Source organism: Sus scrofa, chromosome 1, assembly GCF_054392235.1.
Source record: "Sus scrofa isolate SSC_HxYL_T2T_F1_AM1 chromosome 1, Sscrofa_HxYL_maternal_Yorkshire_Landrace_v2.0, whole genome shotgun sequence".
In the NCBI taxonomy this organism is placed as follows: domain Eukaryota; kingdom Metazoa; phylum Chordata; class Mammalia; order Artiodactyla; family Suidae; genus Sus; species Sus scrofa.
This window is the reverse complement of record NC_139383.1, coordinates 133,318,670-133,337,204: the sequence shown is the minus strand read 5'-3', so window position 1 is coordinate 133,337,204 and position 18,535 is coordinate 133,318,670. Positions and strand designations below refer to the sequence as shown.

Below are 18,535 nucleotides of genomic sequence, written 5' to 3'. Positions count from 1 at the left end.
ATTAATGTGTCTAGTTCATGAAAAACTAATATGTGATTGTGATCAAAAATTGCAAGTAGCCAAAAACATTCACCCAGTAGAGCCAGTGTTGTGTACCAGGAACAAAATACAGCAAAAGCCTTCAGCGGTCCTATTTTATTACTGCCATCAAGAAATCACACACCATTCTAAAGCAGCAGGAGAAAAAAAAATCTTTTATTCTTTTTTAACTTGGAATTATTCAAGCAAATATTAGAAGTATGTCTATGCTAATACCCAGTAGCAGTTTGACCCATTCCTGAAGAGAAGAGCTTTTTTTTGCTCCCTTACCACAGTGATATATAAAAGCGTCTCACTAATGAAAAAGTACTCTTTGTTGACTTTGTTGGAGACAGAGAAAAGCCAAAATGATCTCCAAAACACAATAAAAGCAGATCTGTAAAAATAAAATAAGCAGCAGCTTCACATTTTTATGGATTCACATGATATGACTCCCTGCCTTGTTTCCACCAGGGATCAAGTTTATACGGTAAACTTAAATGAAATCCCCAAAACAGAAGTCGTACCAAACAAGGTGAGCAAGTGCAGTTGGCAAATTTATTTGCCTTCCCTCAGAACTTGTGTTATGTCCCTCTCCCCTCGATATTTAAAATATTGAACTTGGGTTTTGCTTGATTGATACAGAAACTGACATGGCGGTCAAGGCAACAGGATCGAGAAAACTGTGCTATGAAAGGCAAGCATAAAGTAAGTGCATGAACATGTGCCTGCCAGACTGAGTCTTTATGGGGGCTTAAGCCCGCAATGTAAGTGAATGGAACGTCTAATGTTAATGTAATTGTTCCTCTCTTTAGGATGAATGCCACAATTTTATTAAAGTATTTGTTCCAAGAAACGATGAGATGGTTTTTGTTTGTGGCACCAATGCATTTAATCCCATGTGTAGATACTATAGGGTAAGTATATTTCATATAATGAGCTTTTTTTGTTGTTGTTTTAAATCAAATTTCTTCCTTTACTGGTATGCTGTTAGCATTGAATCCTTCCTGCTATAAGCCCAGTCATTTATTTTATCTCAAATGCTATGGAAGAAGAAAGACAGAATTCTTCCCATAGAATTTCAGTACAAATAAAGCAGTATTGCTTTCAAACAGGTACATTGAACAGATGTGACATGAGCTATTTATTTTTCTTTTGTAGTTGAATACCTTGGAGTATGATGGGGAAGAAATTAGTGGCTTGGCAAGATGCCCATTTGATGCCAGACAAACCAATGTTGCCCTTTTTGCTGGTAAGATTCTATAGTGTAATGAATATAAATGATTAATGACATTGAAGGTGCAAAAGGAATTTAAAGGAGAAAAGAGCTCATAACTAGGATAGCTACATTAATATGGGTATTTAAGAGACTGAGAGCTGTGAACAAATTTTCAAAAAAGAGGACTTAAAAAGTAAGCCTATCATAAGTCTTCTGATACTCAGCTCTGTTGTTAAGTAGGCCAGTGACCCTAAATAAGTTGCTTAACTTTTTGATGCTTCAATCCCTCATCTGTAAAATTAGGTAATTTCACAGGCTGACCTGTCACAGGCTGATTATGTACATCGAGTTTAGATGTATTTGCATATATAGTGATAACATGGGTGAGATCACTCCAGAGGGTATGACACACTACCTAGGATGACATACTTAGGATAATCATGGTTATTTTACCTGAATTATAACTTTGGTTTCAGATGGGAAGCTGTATTCTGCCACAGTGGCTGACTTCTTGGCCAGCGATGCTGTTATTTATCGAAGCATGGGTGATGGATCTGCCCTTCGTACGATAAAATATGATTCCAAATGGATCAAAGGTACCTTCAAAGAGCAGTGCTGTGGGATCACTAAGGGTCATGAGATGGCCAAGTGGAAACAGGAGCCCTGGGCATCAGGATGTTCAGTGCCTGACTTGATATTGTTTATTGAGAGCCAAGTACCAGCTGCCTTGATCGTGACTGGGGTCACAAACGGCAGATAAGGAGACCAGTGGCCCTGTCAGAAAAGTACATCTATCCAGGCTTTTATCATAGGTGACCTCAAAAACAATGATCTCAACTCTTTCTGCCAGTCTGCTTAACTGTAAATGCATGTAATACTTGTTGTCCACTCCCATCCCCCTACCTTAGAAAGTTAACCCTGGGAAGCATGAGTTCATATCTGCAGAGTCATTTTGTTCTTGGGCAACTAGAAATCAAGATTTTTTATATTAGGCATAAGAGATTTTCTTCCCTAGTTAAATAGGTTAATAAATAACTCTGTTGAAACAAAGACCTTTGCTGTAGTGCAGTTCCCTGTAGGCGTTTTCCAGTCCATTAGCTAACATTAAAGACTCTGGGTTCCCTGAAGCTTCACACCCATACCACAACTCTTCAGATTCCTTGGCAAATGGGAGTTCTCCTTGGCGTGAGTGTAGCTATGCGACATCTGTCAGTCATGCCTAGCAGTTGGGGGCTGATATGAATTGAGTGATCCTTTAGGAACCAGTTTGTCTTCAATTTGTCTTTCAGAGCCACACTTTCTTCATGCCATAGAATATGGAAACTATGTGTATTTCTTCTTTCGAGAAATCGCTGTGGAACATAATAATTTAGGCAAGGCAAGTATACAGGCTTGACTTGTGCACATGTGCTGCATAGAATCGAGCCCACTTTGGTAGAGTCTTTGCATGTTTTCCAGCACTCAATGCATTTAGGGCCAAGTGCAGAGAGGTGAGTTGCTTGTCATGAGAAAAGTTGCTGGAGAATACCCGAACAATGGCCAGAGTGGAAAGAGCGGCCTTGGGCCCTGAGAAGGTTTCTTTTTTTCCCCCTATTACTACAGAGAATGTTCTGCAGGTACCCTTGAGTTATGGATGCTTCTTTAACTCTTTAGAAGTCTATTGATAGCTTATTCTTTCTCAGTGTCAAAAGGCAGGATGGGGAGGGGAGGGCCCCTTGTTCAATGTTGAGTATTTCCATAAAAGCACATATGATTCTAAAATATTGCAGCCCCTTTGATGCCACATTTAATGATGGTGTATTTTCTTGAGTATAAAAGGCAAAGTAGGAGACACAGTATGGAAATGGTTTCTGTTCAGCCAGCCAGTTCAATAGCTCCTCCCTAAGAGGAGCTTGTTTGGCAGAACAGGAAAATGGCCCTTTTTTCTCACAGGTGAATCTGGTTTACAGTCCTACCATCAAATCCCCAGAGAGAAGGCTCTGTGAGTCTTTTGAGCCCCGTGCATCTTTAGTGGTTTTTGTTCCTCCCTGAACCAGCAGCTTGTTGTTCCCATTCCTCCCCCATGCTCATAACCCTGTTGCTTTGCTTTTGTCCCGTGGGCAGGCTGTGTATTCCCGTGTGGCCCGCATATGTAAAAACGACATGGGTGGCTCCCAGCGGGTCCTGGAGAAACACTGGACTTCATTTCTGAAGGCTCGACTTAATTGTTCTGTCCCCGGAGATTCATTTTTCTACTTTGATGTTCTGCAGTCTATTACAGACATAATACAAATCAATGGCATCCCCACTGTGGTCGGGGTGTTTACTACACAACTCAACAGGTGAGAACAGATCCCTGGCACTTCAGAAAACATCCTGTGCCCTGCTTGGGGGAACCAGGAGCTGGCCCATGGTTGCCTGATGCTGGTTCTCTTTTTCAGCATCCCTGGTTCGGCAGTGTGTGCATTTAGCATGGATGACATAGAAAAGGTATTCAAAGGACGGTTTAAAGAGCAGAAAACTCCGGATTCTGTTTGGACAGCAGTCCCTGAAGACAAAGTACCAAAGCCAAGGTAGGAAAAAGACAAGAAGGATTTTTGTCTTTAACCAAACTCTCTGTCACTAGAGGCATCCATCCCCAGGGAGCAGCCTCGCCAACCTCCCCGCCAGGAAGGGGTCTCTGTGCAGCAGGGCAGACAAAAGTCAGTGAACATAACCCTGAGAACCTGTATGTGGAGAACCCACTAGGTTAAGGGAATAGCCTTGCTCCTCTGGTTTGGCTCACTCTTCTTTCGTTCATGACCTCTTCTTCCAGAATAAGCACTTTCTCCTTAGGAACAGCTTGTGGGAAGGGGAAAAAACACATTATTTTCCTTTCAGGCCTGGCTGTTGTGCAAAGCATGGTCTTGCTGAAGCTTATAAAACCTCCATCGATTTCCCGGATGAAACCCTGTCGTTCATCAAATCCCACCCCCTAATGGACTCTGCTGTCCCACCCATTGCAGACGAACCCTGGTTCACAAAGACTCGGATCAGGTAAGACTGAGGAAACAAGGGCCCTCTCCCCTCCTGTACCTTCCCTTCCTGTTGGGGCCCCCTGACCTGGCTTATCTCCTCTGGCAGGTACAGACTGACGGCCATTGCCGTGGACCATTCTGCCGGACCCCACCAGAACTACACAGTCATCTTTGTTGGCTCAGAAGCTGGCGTGGTACTTAAAGTTTTGGCAAAGACCAGTCCATTCTCTTTGAATGACAGCGTGTTACTGGAAGAGATTGAGGCATACAACCATGCAAAGTAGGTGCATTTTTACAAGAACATTTCTCGGTACTTCCAGTGTGTGTTTCTAGTCATTTCCCTTTGGTCCCCCTAAATTAGCAGTGGTCTGGCATAGTAGTACTTTGGGGTTTTTTGTTTTGTTTTTTTTCACTGAAATAAAACCTGGGTTTATTGTTTTCCTGGGTCCGGCAGGGTTTAAGAGGGTGAACAGTGATGAGTTTAAAAATAATCCATCCCTTATTTGTTGCATAAGGAAAATGAGAATATGTTCCCACCAGCCTTCTTACTTTGCAGATATATTTCAGGCTGCTACATGCAGCAGACAGTTGGTTACAAGCCTTCGCGTGCATGCACACACACACGTAATTCATCAGCCTCTGATATAAAAAATTATTTGGACCATTAAAACAAACAAGAAATAGATGAGAGAAATGGAGCAAAGGAGACTAAGGAGAGATCCAGAAATATCTAGCACGAAAGATTTAAATGCATTAAAACATTATCCTTTTTGTTCCTTATAGTGTAAATGCTCTTCACAAATGCAATTCCCTTAGATCATCAGGATGGCAAACCAATTTTTAAAAACCCTTGTGTCCAGCCTGAGATTTAACCAGCCATGCAGAGCAGTAAAAGATGAATCAAATGAATCACATAATTATGACTTCCTACACTACTTACTTGCCAGTTTGCTAACAGAAACTATTTCTTAACACCTCCTCAGCTCTCGGTAATTGCAAAAACCAAACCTCATTGCCTCACCTAGTTCCTATAGCTTTTGACTTACTAAACATATATCTTCCACATGTCTCCCTCAATACAGATGCAGTGCTGAGAATGAGGAGGACCGAAAGGTCCTGTCCTTACAGTTGGATAAAGATCATCATGCTCTGTACGTGGCCTTCTCTAGCTGTGTCATCCGCATCCCCCTCAGTCGCTGCGAGCGGTACGGATCCTGTAAAAAGTAAGCTGATGTCTCTTCCCTTACCCTGGGTCTCACAGCATCTTGACCTCTGATGATGGGAAAATCCAAGTTACATTCTGTTTGGTTTTATACAGGTCTTGTATTGCATCTCGAGACCCATACTGTGGCTGGTTAAGCCAGGGGGCCTGTGGTCGAGTGATGCCGGGGATGCTGTAAGTACATTTTGTCACCTTAGTTGAGATCGTCTCCGGGGGCTCCAAAGCTAGACATTTTAGAAAACTTTCAATAACACTGCTTTGCTTTGCTTGCTTTATCTCTTTCTTTGATGTTTTTTGGTATGGGTGGAGTGGGGGAGAAAGAAAATCTGGAGCTGTGAGAGGGAAAGGGGATTGTAGACAGTGTAATTCCTAAGGGAAATGGATAGAGAGAGGAAAAAATAAATAAATTCTCTTTTGCTCTCTTAGATATTCTGGTTACTAAATTTAAGAGAAGTACCCGTTTCCGCGAGCTTTGTTGTAATGTCCATTTTTCCTCTGTCTGCTCATCCTTACTAATCCGTCTGTGTTCTTGGTTCTGCTCTGGTTGTCACTTGTGTTCCTATGAAGGCTGTTAACCGAAGACTTCTTTGCTTTCCATAACCACAGCGCTGGAGGATTTGAGCAGGACACGGAATTTGGCAACACGGCCCATCTAGGGGACTGCCACGGTAAGACGGGGACCTTCCTTCCCCTCCTGCCCCTGCTTTTTGACCCCAATTGCACGGGAACATTATTTTACAATCAGCCTTTTATAATGACTCAGGACACATACCACCTAGCATTTAATTAAACTTTGCAAAAGCTGAGCTATTTGGTCATGGGGATACGTTAGAAAAGAATCTGGCCTTTTTTTTTTTTTTTTTTTTTTCTTCCCCTTCACCTGTTACAATTTTGTAGGACTCTAGAGACAGGTCATCTAACCAGTAGGTTAGTCTTTTCATTTACAGTCCTTTCTTTTGACTTTTTGAGTTAATTGGAATTCGTAAATTTTTTTGCTTTCTTTTGGTTACTTTTTTACTGATTCCTTGTTCCTTTAATTCTTTTAGAAATTTTGCCTACTTCAACTACACCAGATTACAAAATATTTGGCGGTCCAACATCTGGTTAGTTTTTTTTCATTTTTTTGAATTAACAACCTTTTCTTTCCTTCAGTTCAGCATTTTCAGCCCCTTCTCCCCTCCTTTTGCGCAGTTTGGCAGCCCTTCATTTTTCTGCTTTGACTCATGATCCCACTGACAGTCCCAGAGACTTTTTCTTACTCAGCACTTCACTCCTGTGTAGCATGTAAACAGTTTATCATTGACCAAGGCACATCCTTTAAGAAAAATCAAATGGATTAACATAGGCTGCATTCCAGCTGCACGCCCATCCCCTGAGCTTTCTTCTCTCTCACCCCTGTGCATTGTGAATGTTCCCTCTAGCCATCTGTACTTAATGGATGGCAGAATTTCATTATTTTCCCCTTCTCCCCCCACCTTTCCTAAGACCTAGTCAACAAATACACATTTCCCCAAAATGTGTATTTTTAACTTTTAGAGATCTTTTTTGAATGGTTTGCGGTAATTCCGGGAACCTGTGAATGTTGGTTGTGGTCTTAGTGGTGTGAAAAAGGTTCCTGTCGAATGTAGCTGGTTTCTGATGTATGAAGATGTTCACTGGACTTTCTGTGTCCCTCTTGTCTACATCTGTTTTGGAGTTTTCATCTGTGACTGTTGCACCCGTCTGAATTGGGGTCTCCGAAGTTTTAACCTAAAATCATATGCTTACATTTTGAGGGAAAATTGACTCGTGGAAATCAGTAATAGACACGCTATGAGGTTAAGTTACTCCCAATCCTATCACTGGTTCTAAAACTCACCAGCAGTTTCACGCCTCAGAGGGGACAAAAGGATGGCAGATCTTGTGTTTCAGAACATCCTTACTCAGCTTGTAAATGCCATTTCTTTTGCATGAGTTGCTGCTAATTCTTTGGAAGAAACTCCCCGGCGCATTTTGGGAGGCACGGACAAGGTTCAGCCCTGTTCCAGTGCTTTACCATGGATGGTGAGCCCTCAGTGCAGTCAGTTATCTACAAATGGATGGGGGGGTGGTGCGATGGTCATGGTAAAGCAGGACAGCCCCTTTGTCCGGTCCAAAATCAAGTGTCTATTCAGACTTAACCAGGTTTTCCTGATGAAGTTACACAGTAGGTTCCTCAGCGAAGGATATATGGTTTGCAACTATCTATGAAAATGCTTTTAAAAACATGCACCAAAAGAAACGAAATGATGTTTGTCTCACAAAAGGATGAGAAAATAGCCATTAGCCTTTGGGATTCATATTGCGTTTTCCGTGTGTCAGGTACCACCACAGAGGCTTTGTAGAGGAGTGTTTTGAATGTCTCTAAGTGAAATCCACTTAATATGTCTTTATTGTTAATTTTTAGCTTTTAGTTTTTCCCTTGCTAGAGAGGGATTTGTTGTAATCTCTCCGTATGTGTTTTTTATGAAATCCTGGAACAGACTTTCTCATAAAATTTGCTTAAACTTTACTTGAAAATACAGCAGACCAGTCAGAAACAACCTGCTGACATGACCCACGTTAATAAAAATCTGTTTGCCACCACAGACATGGAGGTATCTTCATCTTCTGTTACCACAATGGCAAGTATCCCAGAAATTACACCTAAAGTGATTGATACCTGGAGACCTAAACTGACCAGCTCCCGGAAATTTGTAGTTCAAGATGACCCAAACACTTCTGATTTTACTGATCCTTTATCAGGTATCCCAAAGGGTAAGGCCTCACCAGGGAACTCATCTCTCACTGAGTGGAAACCTGATTCCTACTCTCTCTGAGGAGAGTATGGGCTTAGGGTTCTCCAGCAGTGAAGCCAGACTGAGCTGCCTCTGGTGTTAACTCTGGCTCCACTGTGTTAACAACACTGTGCTGTGGTTACCTGGAGTGCATTCCTTACCAGAGAGGCGGAAAGCTATTAAAGAGAGAGTTGGTGAAACAGCCACTCAGACAGTCTAATCTGTGTTGACTTCTGTCTGAAGAAGCTGGACTCTGCTGGGTCAGAGAATTTTGAGGGTCACTCCAGCAACATCCCAAAAAAAAAAAAAACTAACTGCAAATATCTTGATATTGGATGTTTTGTCTGGGAGCCTTTCCCAGCCTTTTGTTTAGCTGCAATTTACAACACAATCTGAAAAGTGTATATGAGGCGCTAAGTTGTTTGAATGCCACCAACTATAAAGCCTAACAGAGTACTTGTCCGTACCTATCATTTTCGGCCCATAATAGAAGCAGTTATCAAATAGCTGCCTGTTGAGCTGGCTTATTAGATATATTACTCTGGAAAAAAAAATCCATTCTTCAATGCTTACTAAACTGTGGTATCAGGTTTCCAATCAGTTTTTATAGCGGTGCATTGTCATTTATGATTTACATCTGTTGATTTTGGTTTTATATGTTTTTCATTGTAAACAATATTATAATCATTCTTTCTCTTTTATTTTCTTTAGCAATTTCATTTCTCTCTACTCCTCTTTCCCTGTCTTTCACCATGTCATGGAATTCCATAGCCCTCAACATTGATTAAAAACAACTAATGTTCGAAGGCCTTAGTACTAACCTAAAGCAATGGAATCTTCAGGTTGCTCTGACTTACCTTATTCTGGGATAGCTGTGTTTATAGCATGTAACAGACTTGGATACCTCTTAAACTAACATTTCTAGATGTCTGTGGTTGCATTAAAAATCCCAATAATTACAAACTAATTCACTCTTCTTCTTCTAGTCTAATTTAAATATTGCTTAAATATCTTGACAATTGGACATATTACTTAACTCTAGTATATAATACATTTCCTTAGACTGTCTGGAATTTCTTTCATAGCAGGCAATTCAGAGTGCTTCACTCCAAGATGGAATGAAAAGAAAATCAAAGCAAACATGAAAGTCTATATTTGTAGCTAACAGTGACCAAGCTGATGCTTTTCATTTGAGAACAAATTTTGTGTTTTCATTCTAATTAAGATAGCATAATTGTATTAGCATAATTATTTTAGCAAAATATATATTTATGCCAATTCATATATCTCCCTAATCCCAGCAGCTGTCCTTTAATCCTGATTTATTAATTAAGAGAAAATAATGCGAAAAAAATTTTTATGTGTTGAAAACGGGCCACTTAGAAAATATACACTTTCTAACACTAATTTTTAGGTTAAAAACACATAAAATTTTGAATGTTATCTAACAATTATTTAAGAGAGATTGGAGAAGACAAATACAGATCAGTGGAAGATTAGAGTTAGTTTTCCTGGCTTTTGCAGCAATCATAAATGTCTCTGGGGATCCTTTTGTGATTAAAGAAAAAAATACAGAATTTTGGAGTCCACCTCACCCTCCAAGCTAAGCATATGGACCATGTGAAAGTAGTAATGGCTCAGTGGAAGCCATTTGCTGGCTAACATTGCTTTAAAGAAGCACACCACTCAGACTCTTTTACTGTGTGTCTGTTGCAGGTGTACGATGGGAAGTCCAATCTGGAGACTCCAACCAGATGGTCCACATGAATGTCCTCATCACCTGTGTCTTTGCGGCTTTTGTTTTGGGTGCATTCATTGCAGGTGTGGCAGTATACTGCTATCGGGACATGTTTGTTCGGAAGAACAGAAAGATCCATAAAGATGCAGAATCTGCCCAGTCGTGCACAGACTCCAGTGGAAGCTTTGCCAAGCTGAATGGTCTCTTTGACAGCCCAGTCAAGGAATATCAACAGAATATTGATTCTCCCAAATTGTACAGTAACCTGCTGACCAGTCGGAAAGAGCTGCCGCCCAATGGGGAAACAAAATCCATGGTCATGGACCATCGAGGCCAACCTCCTGAGTTGGCTGCTCTCCCTACACCTGAGTCCACACCTGTGCTTCACCAGAAGACCTTGCAGGCCATGAAGAGCCACTCAGACAAGGTCCACGGCCATGGGGCTTCGAGGAAAGAAACTTCCCAGTTTTTTCCTTCTAGTCCTCCACCCCACTCCCCACTAAGTCATGGGCACATCCCCAGTGCCATTGTTCTCCCTAATGCTACCCATGACTACAACACATCTTTCTCAAACTCCAATGCTCACAAAGCTGAAAAGAAGCTTCAAAACATTGACCACCCTCTCACAAAGTCATCCAGTAAAAGAGATCACCGGCGTTCTGTGGATTCCAGAAATACCCTTAATGATCTCCTGAAGCATCTAAATGACCCAAACAGTAACCCCAAAGCCATCATGGGAGACATCCAAATGGCCCACCAGACCCTAATGCTGGATCCTGTGGGACCTATGTCCGAGGTCCCGCCCAAAGTCCCTAACCGTGAGGCTTCGCTCTACTCTCCTCCCTCAACGCTCCCCAGGAATAGCCCAACTAAGCGAGTGGACGTCCCCACCACTCCAGGAGTCCCGATGACTTCTCTGGAAAGACAAAGGGGTTATCATAAAAACTCCTCCCAGAGGCACTCTATATCTGCTATGCCTAAAAACTTAAGCTCACCAAATGGGGTTTTGTTATCTAGACAGCCTAGTGTGAACCGTGGGGGGTACATGGCCACCCCCACGGGGGCGAAGGTGGACTATGTTCAGGGAACACCGGTGAGTGTTCATCTGCAGCCTTCCCTCTCCAGACAGAGCAGCTACACCAGTAATGGCACCCTTCCCAGGACGGGACTAAAGAGGACACCGTCCTTAAAACCTGACGTGCCACCAAAGCCTTCATTTGTTCCTCAGACCACATCTGTCAGACCACTGAACAAATACACGTACTAGGTCTCAAATGTGCCCTTCCTCGAGTGGCTTTTATCCTGTCCATGTTGTTGAGAGGATGACGTTGTAAGGGTACCTTAAAACAAGAGACTCACTCATAGTAAGAGAACCAAGTGGCCAAAGAAACTCTACCTAACTTTGGCAACATCAGAACTTGCCATATGTAGCTACTGCAGCAAGGCTTCTGTGTACTTGCTTGAAAACAAAGGAAGGTGCTGGTCATTCCATTTCTTTTGTTTGAAGCTAAAGAGATGTGTGGCTCCCAGGGGCCACCTGTCACCAGTTTAAAGAGCTGATACAGTGCTCAGAAGAATCTGTGAGCAAATACTTGAAAATGGGTTCAACTTAGACTGCCATTCTGCGTGGTCTTCCCATTAAATGTGAACATTTTAATATGTATGCATTCACCTTGCCTCTTGCACAAATGTCAAAAAAAAAAAAAAGGTAATGTCTCAAAGAAATGAACTTGTAGATTACCAAACGATTTGCTAAAAATTTTAGTCTTTGACCCAAACTGTAGCATTTTTTTCATGTGTGGCATTTTTTTCATGCCACCAGTGATCTCTGTTGCGTGTGTATGCGTGTGTGTGTGCGCGCGCGCATGTGTGTGCGTGCATGTATGCGTGTGTTCTGTCCCCATTAGGATTTGTTTAGGTGCCCATTGCATCTTTTTTTGTGCTATGGAATTGTTTACATTGCGCATGACTGAACAAGAGACAGTAACTTCTTCCCACAGCAGTTTGTTGGGCCCAGCTTTGAGTAGGAAAGAAAATCGAGGCTGATTTGACTGTCAAAATGATTAACTTGACTTACGTGTTACCCAATGCCAGAATGTAAGCGTTCTAAGTACCATTGTGCTGCTATTCATTCAAACTTTTATTACAGTCTTGCCAGCTTAAGAAGATAGAGATGTTAAGAGGTATCCTTGATTTATCCACCAGTATTCAGTAGTAAAATCTACCTGTCCACTGTGAATCCAAGCCTGAATCACTCTATTTAACCTTGGACACATGAACAAGGTTTTATTTTGACTGTTTGGTTTCTCCCATGTAGTAAAATTCCTCTTCCTTTACTCCTCCTACCCCCAAGATTTAAAAAAAAAAAAAAAACAAAAAAACAAAAAAACAAAAACAAAAAACAAAAAAACATACACACACACAAAAGACAGAAGACAAAAGAAGGGAACTGTGAGAGGATTGTAATTGGCTTAACAGAAACAGTCTATGGAAACGGAACAGTGGTGCAATCATGTTGTCTGTGTTGTGTGATGTGAGGATTTCCTCCTAAGTCATGCAGGTTATGACAGTATACTGTAAATATTACATGTGAGTTTACCTGAATCTGTGCATTTTGTGCCTTATTCATGAGAATGATCGAAGTACTCAAATATGTCAAGTGTTTTCGGTATAGCACATCATTTCCTGAGTGCCAGTTGTAAATGTTTTTCAACCAGCACCTGAAAAGACTTTTCAAAAACCGTAAAAACAACCTAGAACCATTCATTGTAAAACAAATCCACCCAGATAGCTGCATTACATCCTTTTGCCATGATAAACATTCCACTCCCGCTTTCCTAAGGATGAAACAGTGATAATGTGAAGTCAGATGAGGTTTCCCAGGTAATGTGACACCTGTGGAAACCGTAGAGTCCTCTATTTGTAGTTTTGCAGAAATCACTTACAGTTGATGATGTGGAACCCTGATGACTGTTTCAGTTAATATGCTGCACACCACGGTTTATTGAACCTCATCTAGAAAGTATCAAGGCAGAGGAATGCTCCTGACTTAGTCAGACAAATAAGTTCAACTGATTTCCTGTGATAACGCTGATGATATCTATTACCTGGGGGAGGATGGGTTGCAGAAGACCAGAGCATTTTCACACAGAAGGTAGAATACTGATGCAGTTATTCTTTTCCTTTGAGAATATTGTCTTATAAAGAACGTGATTCCCTGAGGTCTCTGGAAGCTCAAAAGCTCAGACTCCTGTTCTTGAAACACTTCAGCTCTGAAACTAAAACATGACAGATTAATAATAAATTAAACCAACCAGTGATAAACACTACCCAGTCCCACTGCCGACAAACGTGTTTGAATTCACCTTACCAATATTAATCCCGGCGTGCGGAAAATGGAACAGTAACTCTATGTGAACCCGGATAACATTTTGTAACATTGTGCTGCCTTGTAGTTTGTAATGTGAGTTCTATCAGTATTTATGTTGAAATTTCTAACATAAAATCTAGTCTCTATCCTGTTAATTTAATTTTTAAATGCTTTATCCATTTGTGCAAAGGTAAACACAGATTGTATCTTTTTTAATGGTACGGCATAAAAAGTAACCCTAAAGTGAAGTGGCTCTATACTGTTTTATAGAGTACTTTAACATGTATAGATATCTTGTAAACTTGTATTGTGGATGTGTAAATAATATGTACTTTGGGTTTTTAACACAGCATGTAAAGTCAAAATAAAATATACAAATCGTTATATCCTGCCTCTTGATATTGAAGAGGTTTATAAGGAACAATTTTTTTAAGAATATCTTTAAGTCAATCAACATTGGTGAGAGTTTCTTTTAAAACATACCATAACAGGAGTTCCTATTATGGCTCAGTGAGTTAAGGACCCAACATTATCTCTGAGGTTGTGGGTTCGATCCATGGCCTCCCTCAATGGGTTAAGGAGCCATAAGCTGCATTATAGGTCACAGATGCGGTTGGGATCTAATGTTGCCGTGGCTGTGGTATAGGCCTCAGCTGCAGATCCCTGGCCTGGGAAATTCCGTATGCCACAGGTATGGCCATAAAAAGAAAAAAAAAATTAAAGTATTCTTACCTGGAATATTTGCCATCTGGTTACACCACCATTCTCTTCTTGGAAGGCTGGTGATACTGATGGGCAGAGCCCCTGAAAAACATACAATCCAAAAAACCAGATGAACGTACGGCAGCAACAGTCAAATGCTTCAGGCCAGCATCTCAGTGGCTTACCTTGCCCACCAATCACTAGTTCAACAAATTTTTGAAATTCGTGACATGTAGTCACACACAAAATTTTTCATATCATTTAATCTAAAATTATAGCTGATAAATCAGGTTCCTATGAACATTTCTTGCTATTTGGTATAGGCCATTTCTCAATTCCATTGTTTTCAGTGAATAAGAATATAAGAAGAGATATCTTCCTCAAATATTTAAGTAGGAGGTGAAATTGTGATTCCATTGGTGTCTTCCCTTAGCATGGCATGAGTTAATGGCTGCTGTCATTAGATTTGGAAATATGAAGGGAGGAAGAAGAGACAATTACGGAAAATATGTTTCAGCCCTGTTTCTCCCTGGGCTCCTTGAGTGGTGTTCTCTTTCATTTCTGTTGTCTATTTCCATTAAGTTGGTGTTTATTATACCTTCTGGCCATTATACCAGTTTTCGCAGGTTCAGAGACTTTCCTTTTTTCTTCTAAGAAGTGTATCTTCTTTGTTTATAGCAGATCTTAGTCTTTTCCAATTGTGAATATCTTTGATAATTTAATGAATGGCACAGACTAAGAGCTGAATGTTATTTTCCTTTTCAGGGTAACTACAGACCCCTAAAACTACATTTATCAATCCTCAAGGTAAATGCCTAGATGCCATTTGAGAGAAGTGGGGTTAGAGAACCTGGAGATTTTTATAAGGAAAACATTGTTTAGAAACAAACAAACAAAAAAAGAACCAAGACACATCAGCTGTACTCTGGTTATAGAAATCTCGTTGGTTGGGCACTTAGCTTACTCTGGCAATTTTGAAACCAGGTGGAACTCTTGCGATGCTGGATCAGGCTAAAGAAAGGGTGTCTCCCTTGCAAGGCAGTAGGCCTTGTGTGGCCTAGGGACTAGCCAGGTACAAGGAGGGCTTGTCTTCCTGCCATCTAAAAGAGGCCAACTTTCTCCCCTTCCATCTCCTCCCAGCTCATCTCCTTCTACCTCCTGGTCAGAGGAGGGCAAAGAACAAGGTGTCCACCTGGGAGCTGGGTTCAAATCCCGATTCCACCACTTATCAACTTCCTGCAGCACTACACCTCTCTTGGCTTCAGTTTTCTCATTTTGAAAATAGATGTTTCCACATCCATTTCTCTGACAGTTCTATGGTATCTGTCAACAATATCATTCCATTAGCTATTTTATGAATGCTGTGCTTAAATATTACTCCCGCAGTAGCTTGGTTTGCAGGCTTTTTATGGATATGAGAGGCTGGTTCCCTGCTAGGTGTGAGGTATATATGAGATGGACAATAAAATACGGCCTGATAAACAACGCATGTTAAGCCATTTATGTTGTGTCTATATTTGATATTTACCTTTTTTGCATATATAACTTGAAAAACTCTTAAATCTCTGCCAGTGTTGCATTCTTTATCAAATAAATGAGGTACCATAAACATGGAGGAAATGGACCTATAATAAAATCAATCTTTAATTCACAGAGGACTCAGGGTGAGAGGATGGGGGAGGGCAGTCAAATACTGGATAATCAGATAGTAAATCAATTGGGATTCACATATTAAGGAAAACAATATTTCTAGTCCTGTCCCATGCTATGATTTTTTTAATAGAACTAGGTATTGATTATTGGTTGATAAGCCTCTTTGTAGCATGCACTTTGGCTTATCTTAGCCTCTTGTGCTGGGTTTAGATGAAGGAAAACATGAAAATATGGTACCAATTACACATACACTGTTACTTCAGACTGTTCTTCATTTTTATGAGATGGATTCACCTGAGGCTAATGTACAGGTAGACTTAAGGCCAGTTAGAGTAATTGTGAGAGGAGAGATTTGTCAGTGTCAGGCCACGCTGTCGAGGGGAACTTTCTGTGCTGGTAGAGTTACTCTTTATCTACTGTCCAGTATGGTAGCCGTTAGCATGTATGGCTTCTGAGTGGTTGGAATGTAGCCAGGGCCACCTGAAGTACTGGTCAGGAAAGTCACCACTGCTGTTGCCACAACTGTCAGAGGTCAGGCTGCTGCTCTGAATGTAGAAATTCCAAGGGACACTTGACTCTGATTAAAAGATGAGACCTGGGAATTCCCATCATGGTTCAGCGGCAACGAATCTGACTAGTATCCATGAGGACACAGGTTCAATCCCTGCCCTCGCTCAGTGGGTTAAGGATCCAGCATTGCTGTGAGCTGGGTGTAGGTCAAAGACATGGCTCTGATCTTTTGTTGCTGTGGCTGTGGCGTAGGCCAGCAGCTACACCTCCGATTCGACCCCTAGCCTGGGAACCTCCATATGTTGAGGGCGTAGCCCAAAAAGATAAAAAGAGGATAAAAAAGATGAGCTCTGCTTTGTCCATTCTGTGTATCTTCTCTTGTGCCTCATAGACAGCTGGGCTCACAAACAATCACCCAGTCAATCACAGGTCTAGTTTGAGTGTCTTTGGGGTTTTTTATTTTTCTTATTTAGAAACTATGATGAACACATCCATTTAGGGTCAGCACAGGCTTTGGGTGGGTAGTTTTCCTGGTGCTTTTGAGCTGTATAAGTTAATCCTCAATGTGCTCTTTGTTGGAAAGGGATAAGACACATCCTTTCCATTTTCGAGGTACGGAAATAGAGATCGGGGCTGACAACTATGGAAAGGACGCCAACTCACCAATCATGGTAATTCACATGGTCTCACACTCAGGCCCTATGCACACACCAGCACACTCCATGGAAGGGCTGAAAGAGAATATCAGTGTTCAATCAGAAAAGGATGGCCTCTCTCCAGCATGTATAATGAGGAGAAGCAAAAGGGTAGAATAATTACAGTATCCAGGGGTATTATGCCAAACATCTAGTGAAAAATGAAACACTGAGTGAATCAGTCATATGGTTGGCCATTATAATGAACCTGCCAAATCAATTATTTAGAAGAAAAAAAATCCCTGGATTAAGCTGATGCAGTACTCTAGGCTGAAAGCAACCAAACAGGATAAATTTAGAGACGTTAAAAGAAACTAACCTAATTGTTACCCATCTAGGTTTCTGGGTACCCTGCCAGATCTACATGTGTGTTGTGTCAGAGAGTCTTGGGGGTGAATTCACTGTATTTCTTATTTTGGAATTTCTTCCTATTGAGCTGGGCTTGCATATTGGGAGTTAAACACAGCTGTAATTTTCCCCTCTTTTCCCTCTGGTTGGGAGCGCCATGGGAGTCAGACTTTATCTTAAAGGAGAATGTTTTCTGATGATCCGAGCTGCCTAGCCTTTTGTGAAGCCTGGAGTCAGCACACAAGAAACTGTCTGTTGAATGAGAAAATTTGATAACTGCCTCAGGGTTTTATCCTAAGTTAGGGGGCAGGGCCTAGGTAGGCAGTGGCAGCCTTTAATGCCAGTAAAAATAGGAGAAGAATATGTATCACTGACCATTTATAAATCAGGTTCCCAAATAAGAGGATTAGAGACTTCCTTAAACTATCTGAAGACCCTGCCATGGGTTTGGGAACCAGTTTTGGAAAGTGGAAAAAGGAAATGGAAACTTTAGAGGGCTTTTGAAAACCTGCAAACCTCAGGGATTACTGGGCATTTGGGATTTGACTCAGGCTCCTAAATTCAAGGACATTTCAGGTTTAAAAACAGGACCATTAACTAGCCTAGGCAATCTGGAAGTTTGTTGGGTCAGTTATATACCTGCAGCAACTCATAAAACTGAAATCAAACCTAAAGATTCAACCTGATTTGGTAGATGCAAACTAGAACATTTAGAATGGATAATCAATGAGGTCCTACCATACAGCACTGTATCTAATCTCTTCGGACAGAACATGATAGAAGATAATATGAGAAAAGAATGTTTAGGAGTTCCTGTTGTGGCGCAGTGGAAACGAATCCAACTAGGAACCATGAGGTTGTGGGTTTGATCCCTGGCCTCACTCAGTGGGTTAAGGATCCAGCGTTGCTGTGAGCTGTGATGTAGGTCACAGATATGGCTCGGATCTGGCATTGCTGTGGCTCTGGCGTAGGCTGGCAGCAACAGCTCCGATTAGACTCCTAGTCTGGGCACCTCCATATGCTGCGGGTGTGGCCCTAAACAGACAAAGACAAAAAAAAGACCAAAAAAAAAAAAAAAGAATGTTTATATGTATATATATACATATACATATATATATTATATATATACACATTCTCTCTATATATATGTGTGTGTGTGTGTGTGTATTTTATATATATATATATATATATATATATATATATATATATATATATATGACTAGGTCACTATGCTGTAGAGCAGAAATTGACGCAACACTGCCAATCAAC

At 41.1% G+C, this 18,535-nt stretch overlaps 1 protein-coding gene across 50 annotated transcripts in view; it reads left to right on the top strand.

Annotated features, from left to right (window-relative positions):
- The window catches only part of SEMA6D (semaphorin 6D), a 597,185-nt gene extending 583,443 nt beyond the window's left edge, over positions 1–13,742 (top strand). For 5 of the 50 annotated variants that reach the window (XM_084970941.1, XM_084970931.1, XM_021096160.2 and 2 more), the window contains 16 exons: positions 493–553; positions 664–726; positions 834–935; positions 1,180–1,270; positions 1,714–1,833; positions 2,527–2,615; positions 3,341–3,558; positions 3,658–3,789; positions 4,097–4,252; positions 4,340–4,513; positions 5,316–5,456; positions 5,552–5,629; positions 6,062–6,123; positions 6,502–6,558; positions 8,063–8,218; positions 9,967–13,742. In XM_084970941.1, coding sequence (XP_084827067.1) covers positions 493–553; positions 664–726; positions 834–935; positions 1,180–1,270; positions 1,714–1,833; positions 2,527–2,615; positions 3,341–3,558; positions 3,658–3,789; positions 4,097–4,252; positions 4,340–4,513; positions 5,316–5,456; positions 5,552–5,629; positions 6,062–6,123; positions 6,502–6,558; positions 8,063–8,218; positions 9,967–11,255 — 2,989 coding nt within the window. In that variant the 3' untranslated portion in view covers positions 11,256–13,742. Of the gene's footprint in view, positions 1–492; positions 554–663; positions 727–833; positions 936–1,179; positions 1,271–1,713; positions 1,834–2,526; positions 2,616–3,340; positions 3,559–3,657; positions 3,790–4,096; positions 4,253–4,339; positions 4,514–5,315; positions 5,457–5,551; positions 5,630–6,022; positions 6,124–6,501; positions 6,559–8,062; positions 8,231–9,966 lie in introns of all 50 variants that reach the window. The other 45 variants (XM_084970907.1, XM_084970899.1, XM_021096148.2 and 42 more) reach the window with 11 other exon arrangements.
- The last annotated feature ends 4,793 nt before the right edge of the window (positions 13,743–18,535 follow it).